Source organism: Cyclopterus lumpus, chromosome 22 (assembly GCF_009769545.1).
Source record: "Cyclopterus lumpus isolate fCycLum1 chromosome 22, fCycLum1.pri, whole genome shotgun sequence".
Classification (NCBI taxonomy): Eukaryota; Metazoa; Chordata; class Actinopteri; order Perciformes; family Cyclopteridae; genus Cyclopterus; species Cyclopterus lumpus.
In genome coordinates this window covers 1,800,965-1,813,502 of record NC_046987.1, presented here as the reverse complement: position 1 = coordinate 1,813,502, position 12,538 = coordinate 1,800,965, and the positions used below count along the sequence as shown (strand labels likewise).

Genomic DNA, 12,538 nt, shown 5'->3' with positions numbered 1-12,538 from the left:
TTGACTTTGGGCCTCAGCCCTTCAAACTGTGTGTTCGGTATTATGGTATTAATACAGAACAGAATAATGTATTATTATCATGTATGTGACGCTGACCGTGGACGTGTGGGAACCTCCGGTAATACGCATTGTAGCGATACGTCTGGGCTGTGGAGGCCGACGCCATGTTTCAGGAGGGGGCTCATGTAGACCCTCTTGACCCGGTAAAGAACGCTCTCTGGCGGCCTCGCTAGTCAAACTCTGCCGTGAGGCTCGCACCAGCGACGTGAGCTGGTGCGAGAGGGCCAACTCCATGGCAACGGGACAACTCCATGGCAACGGCCCTCCAACAACAGGAGACGGGCTGCTATGGCGGAGCCGAGGATGGAGAAACCCGAACTGTCCCCTCGCGTCACCAGAGTTTTTATCAACAAGATGGACTCGTACGCGTCCAAAAGTATCGCTACGGTAAATCTATTTCAATGTGGACGGTCTGGATTGAGTTCGTTAAACTGGTTACGACTGTTGGTTAAATGAATTCAGCATATAAAGTTACCGTGACACGGTGTGTGGCCATAGCGGAAGTTAAACTAACTAACTACCAACACTCGAGTCAACGTGTCGTCTCTCCGCAGCTTCTGTGTGAACGTGCGGTCGGACAGACGGAGCCCGAGGGAGAGGAGGAGAGGGTCGTGCGCAGCGGAGCGCGAGCGTTTCACGTTGTAGGAACCGTTTCTGCCAAATGTCACGTGGACGGTCCATATGCCCTGGAGGAGTATTTAGTAAGTGACAGCCCGTTGGCTGAGAAAAACCTTCCTCGGCACATGTTTGAATGTGCATCAGGAGGAATGCAACAATTCAATTCATGTTAAACTTGAGCTTTAGAACATAAAATCCACTTGACCTCAATCTCTTGTTTGCATGCAAGCAACCGAACAAGGATGAGCTGCTTTCAAAGCTGATGGGCTGCGACGTGGTCATCTACAACATTACCCAGCATGCCGACCAGCTGGACGAAGCCCTCTGGGCCGTTTCAGGTCAGCAGGTGGGGGGTTGATGTAGGCCTCAGTCTCTGTTGGGGGGTTGATGTAGGCCTCAGTCTCTGTTGGGGGGTTGATGTAGGCCTCAGTCTCTGTTGGGGGGTTGATGTAGGCCTCAGTCTCTGTTGGGGGGTTGATGTAGGTCTCAGTCTCTGTTGGGGGGTTGATGTAGGTCTCAGTCTCTGTTGGGGGGTTGATGTAGGTCTCAGTCTCTGTTGGGGGGTTGATGTAGGTCTCTGTCTCTGTTGGGGAGTTGATGTAGGTCTCTGTTGGGGGGTTGATGCAGGTCTCAGTCTCTGTTGGGGGGTTGATGCAGACCTCAGTCTCTGTTGGGGGGTTGATGCAGACCTCAGTCTCTGTTGGGGGGTTGATGCAGACCTCAGTCTCTGTTGGGGAGTTGATGTAGGTCTCTGTCTCTGTTGGGGGGTTGATGGGTTTCCAGGATGTTTGTTCGTTATCTTACAACTGTTCACACATTGTCTTTTGGGTGTCTATAACTGCATCTCCAGTATGTAGGCCAACATAGGTTTGGAGTTTAATGTTCAATCAAAATTAATATTATCTTTCCTGTAACGATGTATTGAGGTACTATTTGTCATGAAAGTAACCTTGACTCTGCGCTTTCTGTTTATGACTATTGTGTCACAGCTGATGCCTCTTAAGATCTATCATCTGTGTGTATAGTTCATGTTTTTTACCTCTTCACCAATAATGACCCCAAAAGAAAAGAAACCATCACAATAAAATGTGCATATCTGCATGTCAGCGTGATATAATTGTACCACAATGAATTATTTTGGTCGTGAGCTCCTGTGTTGTATTTGTAGCTCTCCACAAGGAAATGGGCCGTTTTTCTGGACCAAAGATGTTCATCCTCGTCTCCACGGTGATGACCTGGGCGTGCAGCAGGCCGCTCGATCCTGTAAGTGGACACACGCAGCACCTCGAGCTAGTCTCACCTCGTTTCTGTCTGTGTAACATCAACCCTATTCCTCCTCACACATTGTAGAGCTATTAGTATTAGTATTGTATTTATTAGTTCTTCTTCCTTTTGATAAAAATGGTGCCGTTCTCTTCAGTTCCATATCATGTAGCATGGCATCTTTAAACATATTAGACCGCACATTTCTTCTGATCAACAGCCAAAAAACAGTCAGCTAGGGGGTTATATTAATTATAGCAGCGGATTTGACTCCTCCCTCTGCAACAGCTATGGTTTTGTATTTGATTATTCATATGTCAATACTAAAAGTCCTTATTATTTTTTTATTTAATGCAAATTGAAAATATTTTTTTAGGAGCCATATATAACTTCCAACTCGTCACATGCTGTCAGTTGGTCGGGGCACTTTCTAAGCCTGGGTAGCCCGGCTCAGGGCTAACTTTGGTTATTCAAACAGAAACACTTGCTCAGGTTTAGACAACAAAACCACGAGTTAGGTTTCAGGTAAAAGGTTTTATGTTGCAAATGTAAAGTCAAACTAAATGTTGTTGGATTCACACGACACACAAACAGCAGTCTCCTGGTTAAAAGTCCTGTAGGTTTGATCCTCCCACCCTGTGTGGGCCTTCTTGTTCTTGATACTACGGCATCACACGCCCGGAGTGTTTTCTCTCTGCGTCTAATAATGACCCGGATGGGTTCACGTTCTAGTTCCTTGAAAGCCTCACGGTGCGCTGCATACAGATGCTAGCGGGTGTCTTCTGCGTTGGTATTTTGACTGTAACTGCTTACATCTGAGTAAATTCAATTAGTTTTTTATATATATATTTTTTACAGTAACCCCAATGTATGCATTCTGGTTCCCTTGTACAATGTCCCAACTCCGTTCACTCACCAGCGCTGGTCAAAGCAGATGTATGTTTAGGTTGAACACTTTTGGTTGTGCTGCAGGAGGTCCCTTTCACTGATGACATTTTCTGGGGAAGAAGAGCACATCCCAACTTCAAACCGCACATTGACCTGGAGAAGAGGGTGGTCAAAATGGGAAAAACGGTGAGCTTCCACTTCCTTTGCATCTTGTGCAGGAGACACATGTGACTGACAGGTATGGCTCTGACTGTCCCCCATATGACTGTTGCTTTTAGAAGAGGACACTGTTCTCCACATACGTGGTGGCGTCAGGACTCCAGTACGGGATGGGAGAAGAGGTCTTCCACTACTTTTTCAAGGTGAGATTAGAAGACAAATGTAGACTGTTGCTTTAGCTGTCAACAAGATCTGTCTGATCTCCTCATTATTCACACGTGTCTCTCAAACTAAAAGTCTGAATAGGAGATCCTTACAGTCAGGGAGCTGAGTCTGGTCATATCCAAATTATACTTATTCTTAATGGGTCAAGTACAGCGTTAACTCCCAACTGATTTTGTTTTAGTCTTCTGATGAAAATGTAGTTTTCCTCAGATTTTAGTTCATTATTTTCTTTTGGTTTTAGTCAATGTCGTTGACATTTCGCTGTCACTTTTCTAATGTTTTTATTTTACGTCCTGCAACCAAGGCGACAGTGTGAACAGAACTCCTGTGGGTCCGTTCGTGAGTGTAATCTAACCGAGGCTCAACACTCGTCAATTATGTCTAATAAATCGGGAATACAGATGAAAAATAGCCACTTGGCTAACTCTGGCGCATTTACAAAAATAGTTTTTTATTAATGTGCACAGTCCCTTATCAAATAGTAACAAAATAAATAATAATAATAATATGGAAACGCCACTAGTGATGGGGACTACGGCTCTATGAAGGGAGTTGTATCTGAGGGCTCCATTCCTTTTTGTATTTATTATTTTTATCTTATTTATTTATTTGATTTGATTTATTTGTCTCTCAATATAGACACATATAACTGATACTAAGACTTTACATTTTGGTAAGCAGTGTGGCACGTATCATTATTTAATTTTCCATAAAAGCAGAGGCTTAGCTGAGTGACTCCGATTACACGGCATGGACACATTTCAGACTTCATCTGACAATAAAGTATCACCTTCATTATCATTTTTTGAAGTACGGTACATTTTCACCGAACACGTTTCCCATAAATTTGGCTGTTGCGCCCCCGTTGTTGAACTACGAGGGAAGCAACACAACGTGCAGCCTCCTCCAACTCGAACCTGACTTTTACATGATTCATGTCACAAATCAGTACGAGCGTTTCCTTTGTAGTGGTGGATCAAAGCGGGGGTCAGCTGGGATTAGCTTTTCAAACGTTGTGATTGTAATAACCACACGGGGGGGGGGGGGGGGGGGGGGTTTGACCCGTGAATAATTTGGGTCTGAATACCAACAAGCATCCCTGTCCTCGGACCCCCCTGAATTTGTGAATTTGCTTCATACGTGTGACTAATTGAAATACTGTGTATTGTTAGACATCATGGCTGGGACAAGAACAGGAAATACCTGTCTTTGGAGACGGCACAAACATCGTCCCCACGATTCACATCAGCGACCTGGCAAGGTTGGACATTCACATGCTTTTTGTCTTGATAGCTTCCTTGAGAAATTGAGGTTATAGATTCCACAGAGCCCTGCTTTGCAAAAGGCTTTAATAACTCTGATCCTTATTGGTGTACATATTTATACAATGAGATTTCTTTGTGTTTAAGTGTGATACAGAATGTGATTGAACATCAGCCCAAGCCGTATTACCTTCTCGCTGTGGACTCATCCAACAATACCTTGGAGGACATTGTGAAAGTGTGTATGGCAACTCATTAGACACAGATTAGAATCCAGTTATGTAAAAACAGAATTAGTGAGTGTTTATTGTATTACACAAATGAGACTGTGTATCCTGTTTTATTACATGTGTGACAGTGGTCGAGTAAACTCCAATGCTTGGCATGACTTCATGATGATATGTGAGTTCTTTCTCCACCAGGAAGTTGCCTCTGTACTTGGACCAGGGGTGATCCAGAAGAGGCCATCTGAGGAGGCCTTTCTCACAAAGGACTTGAGTGTACGTCGTACCAGTTTAAAAGACACTTTCCTGCAATGCTCGGGAGGTTTTGTTTTTATGTGTGTGTTTGATTGCTTTTGACCCAGAAATGAGCGCTGACCTCTTCCCAGCTCAACATTTTATAAAGCCTTTAAAAAAGTAGTGCAGCATTTTTAGAGATGCACGTATTTGCTTTCCTTCTAAGAGCGACATAAGAAAATGGTTGGTCAGTGGTTAGCAGGGCCGTCTTTGAATCAGAGGATTGGCGGTTCGAGCCCCGCTCATGGCCCTCCGCCCGGTAGCAGGAGAAGCTGCACAAGATTGTTCGGCAGGTGGATAAACTGTCATTAAATAGTTCCAAGATCTGGGCGTGCAGGTTAAACTAAATACAATAATGATGTTAATTATTGTGCTTTAGGTGTTGCTGTGTGTATTTTTTAAACTCTGGGCTGCTCGTTTCAGTCTTCATGCTAAGCTAGGCAAACCTCGTCCTGACTGCGAACTGAACACACACACGTGAGGTTGATATACATCTTGTCATCTCACTCTTGGAAATAAATAGTGAACGAGCTCATTTCCCAAAATGTTTAATTATTCCTTTAAGGTCTCTTGACGTGCTTCTTCCCATGACAGACAATGGAAATTGATTCCTTGCTCGTGAACCTACGCATGGAGGGTGTCCATCTCAAGGAACTGTTCTCTATCAACTGGTTGTGTGAGACTGGTCTGGTGGACAACATAGAGCTGGTGGTGGAGGAATACCAGAAAGCCAGGGGAATACTGGTAAAGCAGACACATGTCCCAGTCCAATTTGCTTAAACCATGATGACATGGACCAACTGTATCAGAACTTTACAGCTACAGAGGTTCTACCTGTGATAACCCAAGTGTGTCCTCTCCAGCCCATCCGCCTCTGTGTATTGGGGCCTCCTGCAGTGGGGAAGAGCACGGTGTCCAGACAGATCAGTGAATACTATAAACTCCATCACATCACACTAAAGGAAACCATCTCTGAAACCATCGCACAACTGGTGAGCTCCTCTAAGGCACACACACACACACACACACACACACACACATACACACATATGCACTAGTGGCACTGTTCATGTTGGCAGCTATTTTAGATTTTGGTCTTGATAGTTTTAGACATTTTTTATGAACAAAATTGACACTGGCTATTGTTAACAAAACACCAATGGACATACATTTCCTGTACCCGGCCTTCAATGTCCTAACAATTCCATCTCTAGGAAGATATTGAGCGGGATGCTGATCCAAGTGCAGAGGATGAGAACTCTGCAGCAGAGGCCAAGGAGCTGCTGAACAGCCTGAAGGACAGTATGGAGCAGTACGGAGGTACACACTGGGACCACCAGGGTCCTTACTGATTGGTCCTCGGTTCACCTCAGATCTCAACCTCCGTCCTTTATCTGCAGTGTCAGTTTGCAGAGACAACCTGAACTGCACTTTTGTAATAGTATTAGATTTTAAAAAACGTTTTAACCGTCTCCCAACTGTATGAAAGTGCAACACTAAATCATTGGAAGGCCCCTTTACGATTCAACGTCTTTGTCCGTTAGGTCTTTTGGATGACCAGCTGTTGGTGAAGGTGGTGAAGAAGAAGCTGAGGTCTAATCCATGCAGAAACCAGGGTTTTGTTCTGGACGGCTTCCCCAAGACATACGAACAAGCTAAAGAGCTCTTCTTTGGTGAGGCGCCGACACACAGCTCCTACTGCACACACTCACTACAACATGGACACATGCAGCACAGACATAAACGTCTGGGTGTTTTCTTTTTCAGCTGAAGATCTTGGAGCAGAAGACGGAGCAGCCCAGATGTCTTCATATAGCAAGACGATTATGCCAGGTGTGTGTGCTGGTGTCTTTCACGTCGAATGTGAGATTTAAGCTTGTCGACCATGTAGCTAACTCAAGGACAAGCTCCAAATATGACACTCCAAACTTTGGGATATTGGTAGAACGTGTCCGGAGTGGTTTTGAGCTGGTGTCCTTGTGTGTCCACAGAGTTTGTGTTGTGCCTGGATGCGACGGACGACTTCCTGAAGGATCGGGTGATGCTGCTGCCCGAGAGGCTGGTACAGGAGCACAACTACGAGCAGGAGCACTTCCTGCGGCGCCTGGCCCGATACCGAGGATACAACATGGAGGATGAAACTGTTGTGAACTTCTTTAATGAGCTGGACATCGTCCCTCTGTGCCTGGGTAATCCGTGACGCACGGCTACGTCTTGTTCTAGTTTCGCCAGTGTTCTGTCCCAACTGGTTTTCAAACTGACTGGTTTCTGTAAGCTCACAGGTGTTGTGTTCACCTCACAGCAGCAGCTGGGCTGTGCCTCTGTCCCTCCACACACACACACACACACACACACACACACACACACACACACACACACACACACGTCAAGCTGCATCTCATGTCTGCTGCCACTGTGGTTGTACAAGTGAGCACCTTATCACAGTTTGTGTGAGTCAATGTCACCAGAGAAAAATAGCACAGCTGAGCTTTCATATTTGATCAGCTTCCAATCACGTATTGATAAGTTAAGTCAATGAATGAATAACGCATAATGAAGAAATATTAGATTAAAAAAAATATTTCACTAATAATTTCACTTACAAAATGACAGCAGCCAACTTTAGAGAGTCACACAGACAACATCAGGAAAATCTGATGTCATACACATGCTGCGTTCCTTCTAAATTCAGATGAGTTCACTCCAAAGGTCAGCTAAACGTGTCTGAACATGCGCATTAAAGGGTTACACCAATATGCTAGACAAAACAATGACAGATATATCATATATTGTTCAAAGATATCTAGATCTAATTCATAAGCCGTATCGCCCAGCCCTACCTTAACCGTGATGAGCCAAATAAAACCGGTTTTAAGTAAATCAGAAAAGCCTGTCTGAAAGATTCATAAATCATACTCATAAATCATGTCATCAAACCTCACTGTTTTCCCTATCGTCCTCTCCAGAGATCACCAGTGAGGATGAGCCTGACTGCCTGCTGCTGATGCAGAAGATCATCGACACGGTGGGCCAGCCCAGGAACTACGGCCCAGCCAGCCAGGAGCTGGAGGAAGAGGAGAGGAGGAAGGCTGAGGAGAACATGAGGAGAGAGGCCCAGGAGAAAGCTGAGGAGGAGAGGAGGGAGACAGAGGAGGCTGAACACAGGGCTGCACACTGGGAGGAGTGGGTAGGCACTGGGAGCAGGGCTGTGGGTTTGAAGAAGGATGTGTGACGCTTCACCGACATACCAAAGCTGATAATACACAACTCTGGTCCAGATGTGCTGCCGCTCCTCTTCAGACACAGATGTGACACATGAGCTGTATTCATCCCCATTTAACTTAAGGGAGGTTCACGTCTACAGAGGTTGATGATGTAATGGAACTGTTGAGGTCACGCAACACAAACAAGGATCAAACCTGCATTTTAACGTGACCTTCTGTGAACTCTGAAATCACCACGTTTGGTAAAGGAGCAGTGTGTAACATTTAGGGGGATTCATTAGTGTGAATGATGAACTAATGTTTTCATTAGTTCATGTGTCTGTAACTAAGAAACGTTATGTTTTATTGAGCTTATAAAAAGCATTTAATATGTAGGGAGCTAGAGAGACTCCGACTCTCTGAATGTCACCTGTTACTTTGGTCACTACAATGTTACCATTACCAAACAAAGCTTCAGACTCGGGACGTAACCAGTGTATCGGTCACCATGTCGGATGTGTTTGAATATTAGATTACATATGTTAATGCTGCATTCAAATGCGTCTCAGACTAAGAGCTTGGAGGAGGTGAGGCAGCAGCAGGAGGAGGTGCTGGAGGCCGAGTCGGTCCCCATGAGGAGCTACCTGATGGAGCACGTCATGCCCACTCTGACCCAGGGCCTGATGGAGTGCTGCACAGCCCGCCCACAGGACCCCGTGGACTTCCTGGTATTACCCTCAGCACTGTTGCTAACTCCTTCTGATCACCTGCCTCCTTGGTTCTGATTGTGATCCTCTCTTCTGGTTTGTCTCGTTCCAGGCGGAGTTCTTGATGAAGAACAATCCCTTCAACTACTGAAAGTGGAGGTCACTTCCTCTCGTTCTACTGAATGCAAATATTAAACAAACAAACTAAATAAAGTGGGGAAAAAAAAGCTTTTTTCTGCTAATTTTCCTGAGCCCTATATCTGAGGTATATTAGAGACTGAAGTCAATTACAAGCAGCGTTTGTGTTGGAGAGAAACCTCCTGGAGCCTCGTCCCTGTATTGTGTCCCTGGGTTCATGCTGGGATTTAGATTAGATCGGATTTGTAAGGGGCCCATTCTCCGGCCCCTGTTGTATTTACACACCGCTTTGTTTGGGCTCTTGTGTGCCGGCCATTACGTAAAAGCCTCCTGAAAAAGCGGATGAAAGTGTGCATGAAGCCAAAAGCTAATTAGGAAGTTAATTTGTGTAATGAACTTGGTAAACTCCAAAGTAGACGCGCTCGGGTCATAATTGCTTTTATTTGGCTTCAGATATCCAGGAAGGATAAATGTTACAAATGGCTGCTAATTTGCGTCTCTCTCATGTTGCCACTCGCGACTCCAAAGTGTGCATAATTGGTTGCGACAGAACAGCAAATTATTTCATTGCAACATACTTAATTACCACGTGGGGAAATTAGTTTGGTTTATTTGGGAAACATTGTGACTCGAGCCGGCGATTGGACCGTCTGAGTCCCCGGTACAAACGTGACATGGAGAGTTTTCTGAAGGTAAAATATGGTAATGCAATATTCTCATGGTCTCATGAGTTCTGAAATGTGGACCAGATATTCATTTTCTATGTGAGTGAACAGAGGATACATGTCATAACATAAGCAGGTGCACACAGCAGCCCCTCTATGTTCCGTGGGGGCGGGGCTGAGATATGTTACTGAAAAGTAATACAATGACAAAATACTCCAGTTAAATGTTCCTTTCTGGACTGAAAACTGTGATATAAACATTTTAGTTGTTGTGAGGGCAGCGATGGGGGCGGGACTGGGTCGGCTGGGGGGTGTCGGCTCCCGGCCCTCATGCGGCATGAGGCGGGACAACAACAACAACAGTAACACTTTATAATAACTACACGTTATTTAGCATTAGTTAAGTATGAGTAAACACTTAATTCATCATTTATAAAGCATTCCAACATTAACACTCAGTGTGTTAATGCAATTCATAAACCCAGGAATAAATGTTTTATTCTTGATTAATGAGCTTGATTATTATGAGTTTCATGAATGGGTTTTCATACTTTATAAATGATGTATTCCCCTTTTGTAAATGAAGTAACATATATTACAAACCAATTATTAAGGACTTATAGATGATTCATATCATTTATATAGTGTTAGTAAATGATTACAAAAACTTTTTAAATGTCAGTTGTTTTAAATGTCAGTTAAATGTCAGTTGACCTGTACTTATAGAGATCTGTTCTAGTCTTCTGACCACTCAAAGCGCTTTAACACTACATGACATCATTCACCTATTCACACACTGATGGGAGGAGCTACGGTTCAACCTGCACATCAGCAGTAACTAACATAAACACATTCATACACCGTAGAACGGCTACTGGAACATTTGGGGTTAAGTGTCTTGCCCAATGACACAATGGACATGGACTAGTGGACCCGGGATCGAACCACCGATCCTCTGATTGAAGGACGACCCTGCTCACCACTGAGCCACAGTTGCCCAATATACATATAATGATTTAGATATGCACTAATGGTTAGGGACTATGTTAACATGTGCCTTATAAATGTGTTTTAATAATGCAATTCATTATTAATTCAGGTAGTTAGTTAAGTATTGTGTGTGACCTCATCTAAAGTGAGGACTATCTATGCCATAGAAAGCATTTATAAATGACATGACTAATTCAGGTAGTTACTAGTGGTCAGTTGATCCAGAATGCTGCAGCTCGTGTACTCACAAAAACTAAGAAAAGAGATCACATTACTCCTGTATTAGCTGCTCTGCACTGGCTCCCTGTAAAATCAAGAATCACATTTAAAATTCTTCTCCTCACCTACAAAGCCTTGATTGGTGATGCACCATCATATCTTAAGGAGCTTGTAGTACCATATTGCCCCACTAGAGAGCTGCGCTAACTAAATGTGGGGCTAGAGTCCTAAAAAGTAGGATGGGAGCCAGAGCCTTCAGTTATCAAGCTCCTCTTTTATGGAACCAGCTTCCACTTTCAGTCCGGGAGGCAGACACTGTCACCTCATTCAAGAATAGACTTAAGACTTTCCTCTTTAATAGCCCTTATAGTTAGGGCTGAATCAGGTTTGCCCTGGTCGAGCCCCTTGATATGCTGCTATAGGCTTATAGGATGCTGGGGGATGTTTTAGGATACACTGAGCACCTATCTCCTATTTTCTCTCTACTTATGGATGAATTTACATCTCTCCATTGCACCTTATTAACTCTACATTACATTACATGTCATTGAGCTGACGCTTTTATCCAAAGCGTCTTACAATAAGTGCATTCAACCATGAGTACAAACTCAGAACAACAAGAATCAATAAAGTACAATTTCTTCAATAAAGTTAAACTACAAAATGCTATCAGTAAGAGCCATTTAAGTGCTGCTACGGCGCTACCTTCCCTATTCAATGTATAGTCGAAACTCTGTACACATGACATCTATTGCTTCTGTCCATCCGGGGAGAGGGATCCTCCTCTGTTGCTCTCCTGAAGGTGTCTTTACTCTTTTCCCTGTGAAAGTTTTTTTTCTATTATTTGGGAGTTTTTCCTGATCCGATGTGAGGTCAAAGGTCAGGGATGTCTATGTGTACAGATTGTAAAGCCCTCTGAGGGGAATTTGTGATATTGGGCTATACAAAATAAACTGAATGGAATTTAACCTTTAGGCTAGACCTCAGCAAAGCTCCTGCCTGGGTGATGGGTCCCCGCCCTGAGTCATTCACCACCAGTGCAGTGCCACTAGGTGGCAGGCTTACACCATCTATGAGCTGTCAGGAGCCGGTCGCTCTCACTGAAAAGGTGACCTTATGGGATATGTCTGTGTTCTCATTCCTCATATGATTTGTGATGATATGTTGTTATTGCTTTTTATTAAATGTACAATGCAGGATGTACGGCAGCTCCCATCCACACTGAGCTTTGGCCAAATGAAACTTGAGGTCATTTGAGTGTTTCTGTTGGTTCTGCTGAAGCCATGATGGGATCAGTGTTTGGTGCGTATGCTTATTCCATACATAACTCCATTGGCACACTGAGGGCCTTCTGCAGCCTAGGAAACCGTTGTCTTGTGTAAGATTCGTGTTCAAAGCTCCGGGTCCCGTGGCCGCAGGAAATTCAGGATTCGAGTTAAAGTTTAACAATATTTAATGGCAAAGATAATACTCATGTAGCGTTCACGATCGTGGGGCCAGAAAGGAGGATCTCTCCACAGACGGAGTGCAGCTCCCAGGGAGCCACAGACCGGGGCTGTCTCGAGTCTCCAGACCAGTAGAACCATGTCTCCCCAGAACAAATGCTCGGTCGTTAGTATGGTC

General features: G+C 44.3%; 1 protein-coding gene across 1 annotated transcript; it reads left to right on the top strand.

Moving 5' to 3' along the window:
• Positions 1-348: 348 nt before the first annotated feature.
• Positions 349-9,122, top strand: ak7b (adenylate kinase 7b). Its single transcript, XM_034563620.1, has 18 exons — positions 349-447; positions 615-761; positions 908-1,016; positions 1,847-1,941; positions 2,914-3,015; positions 3,108-3,191; positions 4,386-4,474; positions 4,623-4,713; positions 4,898-4,975; positions 5,588-5,737; positions 5,857-5,985; positions 6,208-6,313; positions 6,538-6,666; positions 6,761-6,826; positions 6,985-7,182; positions 7,960-8,180; positions 8,766-8,924; positions 9,016-9,122. The coding sequence occupies exons 1-18, from the start codon at positions 349-351 to the stop codon at positions 9,052-9,054; spliced, it is 2,091 nt and encodes a 696-aa protein (XP_034419511.1). The 3' UTR covers positions 9,055-9,122.
• Positions 9,123-12,538: the final 3,416 nt, after the last annotated feature.

What these genes read in the sequence shown, in the direction of transcription:
- ak7b (XM_034563620.1), top strand. Translation starts at nt 349, where the DNA reads ATGGCGGAGCCGAGGATGGAGAAACCCGAACTGTCCCCTCGCGTCACC. An exon ending in AGCCCTCTGGGCCGTTTCAG is followed by an intron (nt 1,017 to 1,846) that starts GTCAGCAGGTGG and finishes TTGTATTTGTAG; the next exon opens with CTCTCCACAAGGAAATGGGC. An exon ending in CAGTATGGAGCAGTACGGAG is followed by an intron (nt 6,314 to 6,537) that starts GTACACACTGGG and finishes TTTGTCCGTTAG; the next exon opens with GTCTTTTGGATGACCAGCTG.